The 15,749-nt window shown below is 35.7% G+C and overlaps 1 protein-coding gene across 8 annotated transcripts in view; it reads left to right on the top strand.

Annotated features, from left to right (window-relative positions):
- The window catches only part of LOC115221035 (protein furry), a 234,962-nt gene that overhangs the window by 143,690 nt on the left and 75,523 nt on the right, over positions 1-15,749 (top strand). For all 8 annotated transcript variants that reach the window (XM_029791247.2, XM_036510295.1, XM_036510300.1 and 5 more), the window contains exons 23-29: positions 1,330-1,587; positions 3,241-3,390; positions 8,726-8,898; positions 10,237-10,345; positions 11,631-11,790; positions 13,105-13,259; positions 15,002-15,285. In XM_029791247.2, coding sequence (XP_029647107.1) covers positions 1,330-1,587; positions 3,241-3,390; positions 8,726-8,898; positions 10,237-10,345; positions 11,631-11,790; positions 13,105-13,259; positions 15,002-15,285 — 1,289 coding nt within the window. The remainder of the gene's footprint in view (positions 1-1,329; positions 1,588-3,240; positions 3,391-8,725; positions 8,899-10,236; positions 10,346-11,630; positions 11,791-13,104; positions 13,260-15,001; positions 15,286-15,749) is intronic.

The following is a 15,749-nucleotide window of genomic DNA, read 5'->3' on the forward strand; positions in this document are numbered from 1 at the left end:
TATGTTTACATCCCCATAACCTTATTGGTTCAGCAAAAGAGGTCAATAGAATAAGTATCAGATATTAAAAAAAAACAAAAGTACTAGGGTTGATTTGTCCGACTAAACCCTTTAAGGGGTCACCCTAGCAGAGTAGCTGTCCAATGACTGAAACAAGTAAAGGATTAAAAGATAATTTCAGGCAATAGTAAAATTGATTCATCTGCTCGGAAAAATCATTTTCACTTATTCTGAACAGATGACCCCCACCCCCTTGTCAGTGCTAATTGGTAATCCCTCCAGTAAACATCGAATAGAATCTTAATACAGGTTAACACAGGTGTCATTATATCTACCTTTGTTAATTAAATTCCACAGATGTTGACTGTTGTTCATCCTTTCAGGTTTCAGGTTTAGTAAAATAAATACCAGTTGAGCACTCTGACACTTAACCCCACTACGACCTTCAAACACTCTGGTGTCATTTCCCTTTAATTTTCTCAGATTAGGCTACCCCTATACCACAGTGCCCAACTCCTCTAACACCCTGACACTTCTCCACCCTTCCATCAGACTCCATTGACCTTTCCCCTATCTTACATATGCATTAATTGACTTACAAAGAATGAACTTCTAAATGTGTAGAGTGTAGTTTTCTAATCAGGACCAGATTGAGATTCATAGAGGTCCTAAGCACTTAAAAGATTTTGGTGACCCCATCTATATCATCATCGTTTAATGTCCATTTTCCATGCTAGCATGGGTTGGACGGTTCGACCGGGACCTGGGAAGCCAGAAGGCTGCACCAGGTCCCAGTCTGATCTGGCAGTGTTTCTACAGCTGGATGCCCTTCCTAACGCCAACCACTCCGAGAGTGTAATGGGTGCTTTTTACGTGCCACCGGCACAGGTGCCAGGCGACGCTGGCAATGGCCACGATCGGTCAGTACTTTTTACATGCCACAGGCACGGAATAAAAGTATAAACAATAATAAACGATAAAATAGATTTTTCAAAATGGAACAAAACTAACAACAAGATGGAGAATAGTGTTTTTTTTTGTATACTTCCGCTTTATTTATATTTAAAAAGATTTTCCTATGTTTTTTTTAATTGCAAAGGCTTTAATCAGATCCTCACTATAATACCATGAATAATTTGAAACTATATTCCCAATTATATAAACCACTTCCAATATTATTTTAGCAACGGTGGTGATTTCTTTTGTGCCATAAACCATTTACCATTTCCGTTCTGCTCCCCCCCCATCACCCCACCCCACTTTCATTGATGCCCTAAGCATGTGTTTATTTAACATAATGGATAATCCAGTGTTGCTTTTAATTAACAGTTCCTCTATGGAGATTAACGGCAACAACAACAACAATACCAACAATGGCAGCAACAATAACAACACCAACAGCAGCAACAACAACAACAATAACAACAGCAGTTCTGAAAAAACCGAAAGTAAGAGCCCACCACACAACACTGAATCTAAAGTGCAGAACCTGTTTCGACTGTTAGTGCCACTGATGAAAAGTGATCACTCGGACATGAGGGACATTGTGGTCAGTGCACTGGGACACACTAACCCAGCAGTTTTTAAGTAAGAATTCATTATCATTATTATCATTATTATTAAAGGCAGCAAGCTGGCAGAATCGTTAGCACACTGGGCAAAATCCTTAGTGACATTTAGCCTGTCCTTGCATTCTGAGTTCAAATTCCACCGAGGTCAATGTTGCCTTTTATCCTTTCAAGGTCAATAAATTAAGTACCAGTAAAACACTGGGGTCAATGTAATCGGCTAGTCCCCTCCCACCAAAATTCAGGTCTTGTGCCTGTAGTAGGAAGGATCATTATTATTATTGTTGTTATTATTATTATTGTTATTATTATTATTATTGTTATTATTATTATTATTGTTATTATTATTATTATTATTATTATTATTATTATTATTATTATTTTATTATTATTATTATTATTATTATTATTATTATTATTGTTATTATTATTATTATTATTATTATTATTATTGTTATTATTATTATTATTATTATTATTATTATTATTATTGTTATTATTATTATTATTATTATTATTATTATTGTTGTATTATCATTATTATTGTTATTATTATTATTGTGTTATTATTATTATTATATTATTATATTATTATTATTATTATTATTATTATTATTATTGTTATTATATATTATTATTATTATTATTAGTATTATTATTATTATTATTATTATTATTATTATTATGTTATTATTATTATTATTATTTTATTATTATTGTTGTTATTATCATTATTATTGTTATTATTATTATTATTATTATTGTTATTATTATTATTATTATCTTCATCATGTGAGAACACTTGGCCTAGTGGTTAGGGTGTTGCACTCATGACCTAGCAATCGTGATTTCAATTCTTAGACCAGATGGTGTGTTGTATTCTTGAGCAAAACACTTCATCTCACGCAGCTCCGCAATCACTTTGACACCTGACATGTGATGCACAGTGCACCTGTTCAGACAATGTCGATTTGATGGAGAGAGTGAGCTGATGTGCAGCATGAAAATTTAATCACTATAAACAAATCATCTGTGCAGATCGTATGGCAAAATCTGGATGCTCATACATTGTCTTTAACGGGAGAGTCCATCATCATTATCATTATCATTATTGATCATCATCATCTCCATCATCATCATTTAACATCTGTTTTCCATTTTGTCATTCGTTAAATGGTTTGGCAGAATCCAGTGAGCCTGAAGGCTGCATTATGCATCATATATATATATATGATCTGGTATGGCTGTTTGGATGCTGACAATTTGGCATAGCTGATGGGTCATTCAACCAGTTTTAATGACAGTACATTTTGGCACTGGCGACAAAAACATACATACACAATTACATGTGTAAAAATATACACATACAGATAGAAAGAGTGAGAGAGAGAGAGAAAGAGAGATTACACATACCTTCAAACATAACTATATACTTACAAAAACAGAGACTGAGGGAGGAAGAGAATGAAGGAAACATTAAAATGTCAAATGTCAAATCAGCCAGTGTTGAATCAGTAATGCCAAATAAGTAGCGTCAAAACAGCTGTGCCAAAACATCTCATATTCCATATATATATATATATTTTTTTTTAATTTTCAGCTCAGAGTTGCAGCCATGCTGATGCACCGCCATTTATATAATATAATATATATATATTTCATTATTTCATAGAGAACTTATGGAGGAGCTGCAGCCATTTATCAAAGAGTCCAATGACAAAAAAGCTGACAAAGTGAAGCAAAAGAGAAAGCGAGACCTTCTCCGTTCCCAGTTGGCTCGAATCTTTGAACTTCTAGCAACAAACAAAGCTTTTTCAAAACCGTAAATACAATTTAATTTATTTGTTTTTATTTTACTATATTTCTTAGCTGTTGTCTTAACTATTTTATTATCATATTTCTTTTGCTTTTCCTTCAATTAATTTTGAAAATATTGAAGAATTTTGTAAAAATAACTTATTAAGTTGGTGTTTGGAATGTAACAGGAAAATTTGAAAGAAGGTTTTAATTTAAATCACTTTAGACATTTTGTTACCATTTCTCTTGAAATACATTACATTTTATTGTAACTAATTTTGAAAAATAATGAAGAATTTAATAAAATAAATTTCTTATTATTAAGCTGGTGTTTGGAATGTAACATGGAAATTTGAAAGGTTTTTATTTAGAATACTTTAGCTCTTTTGTTACCAAAAATAAGTTTCTTATTAAGCTGATGTTTGGAATGTAACTTGAAATTTTGAAGAAAAGTGCTAAGAGCACCATCCGAGTGTGATTGTTGCCAGAGCAGCTAACTGGCTTCCGTGCCCGTGGCACATAAAAAGCACCATTCAAGTGTGATCGTTACCAGCATCGCCTTACTGGCTCTTGTGCTGGTGGCACATGAAAAATCATTCGAGCAAGATCATTGCCAGTGCTGCTGGACTGGCTCCTGTGCAGGTGACATGTAAAAAACACCATTTGAGTGTGGCCGTTGCCAGTATGGCCTCACTGGTCCTCATGCCAGTGGCTCATAAAAGTACCCACTACACTCTCGGAGTGGTTGGCATTAGGAAGGGCGTCCAGCTGTAGAAACTCTGCCAGATCATATTGGAGCCTGGTGCAGCCACCTGGTTTGCTAGTCCTCAGTCAAATCATCCAACCCATGCTAGTATCGAAAGCGGACGTTAAGCAAGGATGATGATGATGATGATTGTCTGAAAATATATGATGTGATGGTCATGGCTAGAATACTCCGTCCATATGTCTGAACAGAGTTCCTCAATGATACAACCACTGCCACAACTACCACAATGCAATCTCAATGAACACAGTTTGAAAACATTTACTATATTTCTTAGACATTTTGTTACCATTTCTCTTGAAATACATTACATTTTATTGTAACTAATTTTGAAAAATAATGAAGAATTTAATAAAATAAATTTCCTATTATTAAGCTGGTGTTTGGAATGTAACATGGAAATTTGAAAGGTTTTTATTTAGAATACTTTAGCTCTTTTGTTACCAAAAATAAGTTTCTTATTAAGCTGATGTTTGGAATGCAACTTGAAATTTTGAACGAAGGTTTTAATTTAGATTACTTTAGCACTTTCGTTACCATTTCTCTTGAAATACTTTACTTTTTGCTTTAATTAATTTTGGAAATTTATGAAGAATTTAATGCTGTATCTTACTTATGATTAAATTGGTGTTTGGTGTTTAGAACATTAACTTGAAAGTAATATGAAATTTTAATTTAGACCACTCTAATCCTTTTAATACCAACCCACCTGAGACTGTTCCTGGTTCTGTGATACAAGATTCTTGTTTCAAAGTGTTTTAAATTAAAACTTTCCATTAAAATTTCATGTTAATCTATTATTCTAAACACCAATTTGATAATGTTTGAGTTATCTTACTTAACTGCTATTAAAGTTATTTGTTAAAAATAAACAGTGAATTTCAACTGAAATTTAGTAATAAAAGGGTTAAAACATGAAGTTTGTCTCATAGAACCAAGGGTGGTCTCAGACAGGCTGGTGTCAAAATGGTTAATTATTCTGGAATATAATCTCTTTGGAATGTTTTCAAACTGTGTATATTGAGATTGCATTGTGGTAGTTGTATCAGTGATTGTGTCATTGAAGAACTCTGTTCAGAGATATGGACAGAGTATTCTAGCCATGACCATCACATCATATATTTTCAGACAATGTATTTAGGAACACATTCACCAGTGTGTGGTTCCTTTATTGAAGATAGTAAAGTGTCTGGATTAAGAGATATATAGCTGCTATCTCTGGCAACTGCTTGTGTGTGTGGGTAGTGTGATTCTCTTGTGAGTTACCTGGTAACCTCACTGGTGCCAGTGCCATGTAAAAAAAACACGTGGTACACTGTAAAGTGGTTGGCATTCTACAGCTGGAATGCATGCCAAAACATTCCACCACTATAAAACATGCCAAATCAGACTTTGGAGTTTGGTGCAGTCCTCAGGCTCACCGCTCGTTGAACCATCTATCCTATACCAGCATAGAAAACAGACATTAGATAATAATAATAATTATAATCCTTTCTACTACAGGCACAAGGCCTGAAATTTGGGGAGCGGGATAGTAAATTACATCAACCCTAGTGTTTTACTGATGCTTAATTTATCAACCCCTGAATGATGAAAGGTAAAGTTAACCTCGGCCGCATTTGAACTCAGAATGTGAAGATTGACGAAATACCACTAAGCACTTTCCCAGCACACTAACAATTCTGCCAGTTTACCGCATGAATAATAATGATAATAATAATAATCCTTTCTACTAAAAGCACAAGGCCTGAAATTTTTTGTAGGGAGGGGACTATTTGATTACATCAACCCCAGTGTTTCACTGGTACATAATTTATCAACTCCAAAAGGATGAAAGGTAAATAATAATAATAATAAGCACAAGGCCAGCAAATTTGGAGAAGTGGGTAAGTCGATTATATCATCCCAGTGCCAAGCTGGTACTTACTTCCTCAACCCCAAAAGGATGAAAGGCAAAGTCAACCTCAGCAGGATTTGAATTCAGAACGTAATGTTGGATGAAATGCTGCTAGGAATTTTGCCTAGCATGCTGATGATTCTGCCAGCTCACTGCCATAATAATAATGATAATAATAATAAGAGCACTTAGAGAGTGAAGACCTCTGCCAAGGCAACACCAACCTCTTCTCAAAGATTAGCCACAGATGATTTTTCAAATGAGAATATCTGAAATAAACTCGACTGCTCTCACAAACAAGAATGCTAAAAATGAACTCGACTGTTCTCAAAGATTAAGTAAAAAAAGAAAACAGGAAAAATAATCCCGAATTCATGTCCGGTACTGGATTGATCCCAAAATTGAGTCCGGTACTGGATTGATCCCAAAATTTAATCAGTTTGTGCCAGTCATTAAAAATGAACTTGACTGCTCTTAAAAATTAAGTTAAAAAAAAATCAGGAAAAATAATCCAGAATTCTTGTCCAGTACTGGATTGATCCCAAAATCGAATCAGTTCGTGCCAGTCATGAAACCAAGCATCCCTGAAAGTTTCATCCGAATCCATCCAGATGTTCTTAAGATTTCTTGTTCACGGACAAACAAACATGACTGGAAACAATACCTCCGCCTTCGCTAAGGCGGAAGTAATAATAATGATGATGATGACGATAATGATGATGATATAGATGACTGGATGGATAGATAAATTGATAGATATTCCAGCTATAACAATTCTCACCATCTGGCAGTATCTAGGATAGTAATAACACATCTTTTTAGCCCAGTGTGTTGAAATTTCAATTTCTTTAATAACCCTGTTGTCCGAGTATCACTTAGGCAAATACATGTATTTTTTAGTTTTAGCTAAATGACCATTGATAAGATTTTTATAACATGATGACACAGCAGGAGAATTTTTTTTCTCTAATTCCCAACACATATCACCTTAAAACCTGCAGTGTGTCACTTTTGGCACTCGTGCCATAAGTTCACCTTGATAAGATCTAGGACTAGTCTAGTAATATGTCCTTTTCTTATTTAAGACAATGCATTGTAATTTAAAGTGGATTTGATTGCTGGTTTAAACAGGTCAAACAACTATGTTTAGAGACATTTTTATAAAAATAGTTATTTGCATTAATGATTTGTTGGCAGCTATAGGATTCTCAACCATACAAACATTGAAATACAGACAAAAAGAAAATGATGATATATCATCATCATCATCATCTTTTGATGTCCATTTTTCATGCTGGCATGGGTTGGACAGTTTGAATAGGAGCTGGCCTGCTGGAGAGCTTTCCAAACACCAATTGTATGTTTTGGCATGGTTTTTTACAGCTGGATGCCCTCCCTAACACCAACCACTTTACAGAGTGTATGGAGTGCTTTGAAGTGACACTGGTATGGGTGCTTTAAGTGCTACCAGCATGGGTGCTTTTACATGATTATATAATATTTAGGATTTCATGTTAAAGCCTGACTCATTCTGAAGAAAATTATTATTATTACTATTACTATTATTATTATTATTATTATTATCATTATTATTATTATTATTATTGTTGTTATCATTATTATCATTATTATTATTATTAATATTATTATTATTGAGTGAGAGAGCAGTGCATGCCATCAAAGTGACACTGGGATAAAATATACGAAGCCCAATATACCCATCATGACTACCCGTCTGATAAGGGTACACCAGGCACATGCATCACAACCATATGTGCGCGACATGGTGATCTCATATCAAGATGAACAGCACATGACCTTGCAGGTGGGGCCCAGTTAGAATTTTCTACAGGTTGAGTTATTATTATTATTATTATTATATTATTATTATTATTATTATTATTATTATTATTATTATTATTATTATTATTATTACATGTCGATGACACATAAAAAGCACCATCCGACTGTGGCCGTTTGCCAACCTCCTCCAGCCCCTGTGCTGGTGGCACGTAAAAAGCACCCACTACACACACGGAGTGGTTGGTGTTAGGAAGGGCATCCAGCTGTAGAAACACTGCCAGGTCAGACTGGAGCCTGGTGCAGCTTCCTGGCTTCCCAGACCCCGGTTGAACCATCCAACCCATGCTAGCATGGAAAATGGACATTAAATGATGATGATTATATGAAGAGCACAATGCGATTGCAATAGATATCTTATTGGTTGAACGATATTTCGACAGTAAGTTTGTCTTTGTCAAGTTCAAAACAAAAAGTGATAAAAATTCAAAAAATGGTATAAAAGATGGGCTACAGCAAATATTCTGCTCAGTACCACAGATTTGCTTGTTGGTTGTTTGACTTTAACCAGTTGAGCACGTCCCTTGGTGGCTGATATGTGCATCTCTGATAATGAGCAGAAGTAGTTGGGGAGCATCATAACCATTTGTTGAAAGGAATTCTTAGAGGTTCTTTGGAAACATGGGTGTTTTGCTCAACATCCTTAAACAAACCCTATTCAGGGACCTTTTGGGCTGCATTTGTTGTTGTTCTTGCTGCTGCTGCTGTTGTTGTTGTTGTTGTTGTTGTTGTTACTGCTGCTGCTGCTGCTGTTGTTGTTATTTGTAGTAGTAGTAGATCCAGTCTTCTTTTCTAGTATTATTTATTTAATTCTTATGATTTGGGTTTAAATTGTAGAACTCCCGGTGGCATTGATACTGACAACAACAGTCTGAGTTCAACATTCTTGGACTATATTGAAGGCACCCGACTCTATCTTGAAGGGGAAAATGAGAAAGATTTGCCAAACCTTAAAGAAATCCGCTTACATTTCAGTGGATTCATACAGCAGTTGATATGGAACACACCTTGTAAGTTTTGTTCAATATCTTTTATTTGATGAACTACGATATCTAACGATATTACTAATGACCAAATTGATTATGCTAATGATATTTCCTGTGGCAGATATAGATTTCTGTGTTTAGATTTGAGGTAACAGCTTGAGGAAACCTAACTGAAATTCATAATAGATTCTATCTGAATCCATATTTAACTGGTAAGAGCTGAATTTAACTGGTGAAGATGATGATTGATCCAATAAAATAAATACATATTCATGCATTTATTAGGGACAGAATGAGAGAGAAGGTACAGCCCTGGCAATGACCACACTGTGTTTGAAATGGTTTCAGTACAGACTTATAGGGTAGGTGGTAAAAGATGACATGCAAAAGATCAATACTTCACCTGTGTGTTCCCAAAGAAAATCTGCCACATCCTCTGACCTAAAAAAGTCTCAAATAAGGAACTGCATTGCAAGACTGTCTGCAGTCATGTAGTCCTTGAAATAAAATGCTAGTGGTTTAGGATGCCCCAGGGTAGCATTAAGATGGACAATTCATCAAAAACAAAAGCTTCAATGGTCAAAGAAGTTTTGTTGTAAAATAGTTAAAGATAAGAGAAATGAATATATATGGGGCAGGGCATAGAGAATTGCTTAAGACCTGTCTAAATGGTTTTGAATCATTGAAGCCTTATTTATCTGGTGGTGAAAAAAAAGGATTAAATAAAATAAATACATATTCATGCATAATCCATACTGTTTTAATAACTATATACAGCTATATATATCTTATGAATAAGCAGATACAAACCTGTAGACGCTGTAATGATTGTTATCTGTAAATTTTCATAAGCATTATCAAGATTTTCAGTATATTACTGATTTATATTTTAAGTACTCTTTAGTATATTAATTATTTAAATTTAAAAAGAACCTATTGATTGCTCCATGTTTTTTCACTTCTTTTGTTCTTCTCATTTCTCTCCCTCTCTCTCTCTCTCTCTCTCTCTCTCTCTCTTCTCTCTCTCTCTCTCTCTCTCTCCTCTCTCTCTCTCTCTCTCCCCCATTTCATTTCATTTCATTTCATTTGGGTTTGAGTCCATGCTCAGGCCAAGTCGAAGACTCCACCCTCAGAGTCTGGTGAGGTTGCCAGGTTGTATTCTCTGCTTAATTTTGACATGTGTAGGAGCGAGTTTGAGTCAGTTTGTGCTCGTTGTGTATATCCTGGGAGATGGGGTTCATCTCTAATGGTGCTTAAGTATCTATCCAGTTGCAATATCTTTCATTTATTAAATTCTTTCTCTCTTTCATGCGTTTAATTCTTTATATATATGTATATATCTATATATGTTTCTTTTTCTAGTAAACTCTCGTGAAAAACTTCTCTCAAAGACTGTGAAAGAAAGTTTATTTAATTTGTTAGGAAACTGGGCTGGACAATTAAACCCAAACAATTCCACTTCAGAAACCAAGTGAGTTTCAGAACTTTCTGATCTTTTGTATCCTTTTGTTACCATTTTTCTGTTGAAGTACTCGGCTTTAGTTTGTCATAGGCACAGGCGTGGCTTTGTGGTAAGAAACTTGCTTCCCAACCATGGTTCCGGGTTCAGTTCCACTGCATGACACCTTGGGCAAGTGTCTTCTACTATAGCCTCAGGTCGACCAAAGCCTTGTGAGTGAGTTTGAAAGAAGCCTATCATATATATATATATATATATATATATGTATGTTTATGTTTGTGTGTCTTTATTTATCCCGTCTCCATCACTTGACAACTGATGTTGGTGTGCTTACATTCCCATAACTTAGCGGTTCAGCAAAGGTGACCAATAAAATAAGTACTATTCTTACAAAGAGTAAGTCCTGGGTTCGATATGTTTGACTGAAGGTGGTGCTCCAGCATAACCACTGTCAGACGACTGAAACAAATAAAAGAGTAAAACAGTATTATTAAGCTGATGTTTGGAAAATATATTACCCTAGGACTTATTCGTTGTAAGCCTAGTACTTACTCTATTTGTCTCTTTTGCTGAACCACTTAGTTGTGGGGATGTAAACACACCATCCTCAGTTGTCAAGCAGTGGTAGGAGGATGTATACAGATACAAAGACATGCACACATGTATATATATATATACATGTATATATATATGTCCAACCCATGCTAGCATGGCATACGGACGCTAAACGATGATGATGATATATATATATATAAGAGAACAAACTGTACGTACGCTGCTATGCATATATATATACAAAGGAAAGCAGAAAATAGAGATACAATTAATGGATAACAATTGATTTACATCAATTATCATTTATTAATTAGTTACAAAAAGACAGAACCTTGACTTACAGCTTTTTCGATTATCATGATTCTCAGTTCTAGCTGCCACAATAATAGCAATGATAGTTATCAATGTAGGTAATTAGTTATATAAAAATGAATCATGAAACATCATCAGAGCGGAAAAATAAATAAAATATAAGTGAAAAGTGAAAGGAGAAAGTGAGAATGGTAATGATCAATTGGTGTTACATGCTGACCCTCTGTGAAACTTTTGACCGACTGGAAATTAGAAATGGAATAAGGGGTAGTTATAAAGTTAAGTGGTATATTCCTATATATGGGGAGAAAGGCGTGGGGTAGATATATAAAATGAGCAGTTTAGTAAAATTGAAAAATAAAGTGGAAAAATAGGAAAATACTTAGAAATACTGGTATTTTCATTTTATTTATTTTTTCTCTCACTGTAGATCCTCAAAGAAAGATCCTCTAACAGACCTTGAGATTGCTGCTGTTGGTGCCATGTGTGCAATCCTCTGCTGTGGTCCAGTTTTTGATGTGTCTGGTCTCAATGAAGATGGTTATATTTATAATTTTCTAAACACATTTCTCACCAGTAAAAATGACCAGGTAAAATCAAATTTTTTTAAATATCCTTAATGTCATTCTTATTATCTTTAAATCTCTGTTGTGATTATCTTTTTTTAATCATTATATAAATTACTCCTTTTCTTTATATCCCAATTTAATCTCTATCCTCAACAATGACAAGAACAACAGTAAAATTTGAGAGAAAATCCCCAAGGATCCCCACTGCACAGACCATGCCTCCACTCCCTCTTCCAACTGAGAGGTTTTTGTCTTATGGCACGTAAAAAGCACCATCCGATGGTGGCTGTTGCCAGCCTCGCCTGGCCCCCGTGCCGGTGGCACGTAAAAAGCACCATCCATTCATGGCCGTTGCCAGCCTCACCTGGCCCCCGTGCCAGTGACACGTAAAGAGCACCATCCATTTGTGGCCGTTGCCAGCCTCGCCTGGCCCCCATGCCGGTGGCACATAAAAAGCACCATCCGATCATGGCCATTTGCCAGACTCGTCTGGCACGTAAAAAGCACCCACTACACTCATGGAGTGGTTGGCGTTAGGAAGGGCATCCAGCCGTGGAAACATTGCCAGATCAAACTGGGCCTGGTGCAGCCTTCTGGCTTCCCAGACCCCAGTTGAAGCGTCCAACCCATGCTAGCATGGAAAGCGGACGCTAAATGATGATGATGATGACACTGGTGCCATGTAAAACAACATTCATGCCAATGCCACATAAAACGCACTTGTGCCAGTAGCACATAAATTTCACTTGTGCTGGTACCACGCAGAGCGCACTCATGCCAGTAGCATGTAATGTGTGCCCAGCCCAGCACACTTTGTAAGGTGGTTGGCATTAGGAAGGGCATCAAGCCTTAGAAACCATTTCAAAACAAACAGGTGGAGCATGGACAGCTCTCTAGCTGCCCAGCTTCTGTCAAACCATCCAACCCATGCCGACATGGAAAACAAATATTAGACGATGATGTAGTGGTAGTAGTTGTAGTAGTAGTAGTAGTAGTAGTAGTAGTAGTAGTAGTAGTAGTAGTAATTAATGTGGAGGCACAGGCATGTCTATATGTTCAAAAGGTTTACTTCACAACCATATGGTTTACTGATTCAGTCCAACTGCATAACACTTTGGACAAGTGTCTTTTACTATATTATTATTATTATTATTATTATTATTATTATTATTATTATTATTTTTGTTATCATTATCATCATCATTATTATTATTATTATTATTATGATTATTATTATTATTATGATTATTATTATTATTATTATTATTATTATTATTATTGTTATTATTATTATCATTATTATTACTATTATTATTATTATTATTATTATTACAGGTTTATAACATTGCCATAGAAACGGTGACTCTTTTGTTGGAGTTCAATTATGATGGACAGAATGTTTTAGACTGGGTGATTGATTGTTGCTACACTGGCATCACATCTGTTGCAGATGGCTGCCTCAGTGCACTGTTAGCTGTCTTTAAAACCAGGTATCTATGTCTTCATCTTCCACTCAAACTATCAACCCATTTCTAATGTGCCATGAGAAAATAAAATAAAAATAAAAATTACTTTCTGATTAAAAAACATCAAATATAGGCATAGGAATAGCTGCGTGGTAAGTAGCTTGCTTATGAACCACATGGTTCCGGGTTCAGTCCCACTGTGTGGCACCTTGGGCAAGTCTCTTCTACTATAGCCTCGGGCCAACCAAAGCCTTATGAGTGGATTTGGTAGACGGAAACTGAAAGAAGCATGGCATATATATGTATGTATATATATATATATATGTATATGTATGAGTGTATATATTTGTGTGTCTGTGTTTGTCCCCCTCAACATCGCTTGACAACCGATGCTGGTGTGTTTATGTCCCCGTAACATAGTGGTTTGGTAAAGAGACCGATAGAATAAGTACTAGGCTTACAAAGAATAAGTCCTGGGGTTGATTTGCTCAACTAAAGGCTGTGCTCCAGCATGGCCACAGTGAAATAACTGAAACAAGTAAAAGAGTAAAGAGTAAATGAAAATATATGTACTTGTTGCACCTTGGGCAAGTGTTTTCAGGGCCAGATTAAAACTCATGCAGGCCCTAAGCACTTAAAATGTTTTGGTGTAATTCAAAATATAAACAATAATAAACCATGAAATAATTTTTTTATTTTCAAAGTGAAACAAAACAAATAGTAAGAAAATAATTTTTATTTTTGTATACTTCCACTTTATTTATATTTGAAAAATTTTCTCTTGCTTTTTTTTAAATTGTAAAGTCTTTGATCAGACCCTTACCATGACACCATGAAACCTTTGAAATTATATTTCCAATCATATAAACCACTTCAAATATTATTTCAGCAAGTTTAAAGTGATTTCTTTTGTACTGTAAGCCATTTACTATTTCTGTGGTGCTGCCACTTCCTTGATGCCCTAACAAAGTGCTTAATAGTTAATTCAGCACTGTCTAGGTCAACTAAAGCCTTGTGAGTGGATTTGGTAGATGAAAACTGAAAGGAACCTGCTGCACATGTGTGTGTCTATACACATACACACACACCATGAACCCAGTACCACATAGTTGCAAAGCAAGCATCTTAACCACACAGCTATGTCTGCACCTTACATATATATGATTACTGTAAATCTTCGAGTATAATCCGCATTTTTTCCCCAAAATTTAATGGTCAAAATTCCTTGTGTGTACTATATACGAGGTTAAAAATGAAAAATATTTTCTAAGCTACGTCCGAGTCTCTATTTGCTGTCTAGCAACATTTATTCAGACGCATTTTGTGATGTGGGCACGAAAATACCTTAAGCTAAGCCTGAAAGCAATGAAGTCATAAAAGAATCATCCATAACTTGCAGTAAGCAACATTTATTAAAATAAAAGTATTCAGAACACAGAAAAACATGTAACAAAAACAATTTGCAAACATATTTACATTCCCATATAACAGTTAAGAACATCACCATTATTGTATTACGCATGCGCGTAAGTGTTTGTTTGACTAGGTGCTGCTGATTTAATTACACATGACTCAAGTTAGAGAAGGAGTGCGTATTATACACAAGGTTTAGGTTTTTCAGAAGTACAGCCCCCTAAAAATCCCCTGGGTATTATACTCAAGGGCAGACTATACTCGAAGATTTACGGCATGTATGTGGGTAGATTTGGCTGAAGCAATAATCAACAGCGATTTTCATCAATAAAATGTTTGTTTATCTTTCACAGGGAATATCCATGCGATCATGTATCGATGCTAAATCTCGCAGTAATGCATGTAGGCTGCCCTCGCATCAAAACACATGAGACTGCATTGGAACTTCTGCAATTGTTAGACACGCGCTTCTTCCAGGATGCGCCAGTCTTTGTCGAGAGTTCCGATGATGCCGTACAACAGCTGAAACCCCCACTCAATGATATTAAACTCGCTGTGTCTTATTCCCACTCTCAGTCAGTACTAACAGAACAACTGTCGAAACTCCACCCGGATCTAACTATGCCGATGTTTTCGGGTAAGTAGGTTTATTTATTTTGTCAGTGGCAAGAATTTTGTGGAAATTTTCTATAATTTTTTTAACTCTTAATATGCAGGAGAGTCATGACTGGAAAGCCTTTTGTTGTACATTTCTGTTGAATCAGGAGTGATCTGAGACTAAACAGCGTTTTAACTTCATCTTTGACCGTTTAGTATTTAAACTGGCTTTCGCCTTACTGGCACTTGTGGCCTGTGTTAGTAGGGTGCTAAGAGCACCATCTGAGCATGGTCGTTGCCAGAGTGGCTAACTGGCTTCCATGCCGGTGGCATGTAGGAGGCACCATTCGAGTGGGATCATTACCAGCATTGCCTTACTGGCACCTGTGCTGTTGGCATGTGTAAAAAAAAAATTCGAGCGAGGTCGTTGCCAGCACCGCCTGACTGGTATGTAAAAGCACCCACTACACTCTCGGAGGGGTTGGTGTTAGGAAGGGCATCCAG

The sequence above is a fragment of the Octopus sinensis genome, linkage group LG17 (genome assembly GCF_006345805.1).
Source record: "Octopus sinensis linkage group LG17, ASM634580v1, whole genome shotgun sequence".
Taxonomy (NCBI): Eukaryota; Metazoa; Mollusca; class Cephalopoda; order Octopoda; family Octopodidae; genus Octopus; species Octopus sinensis.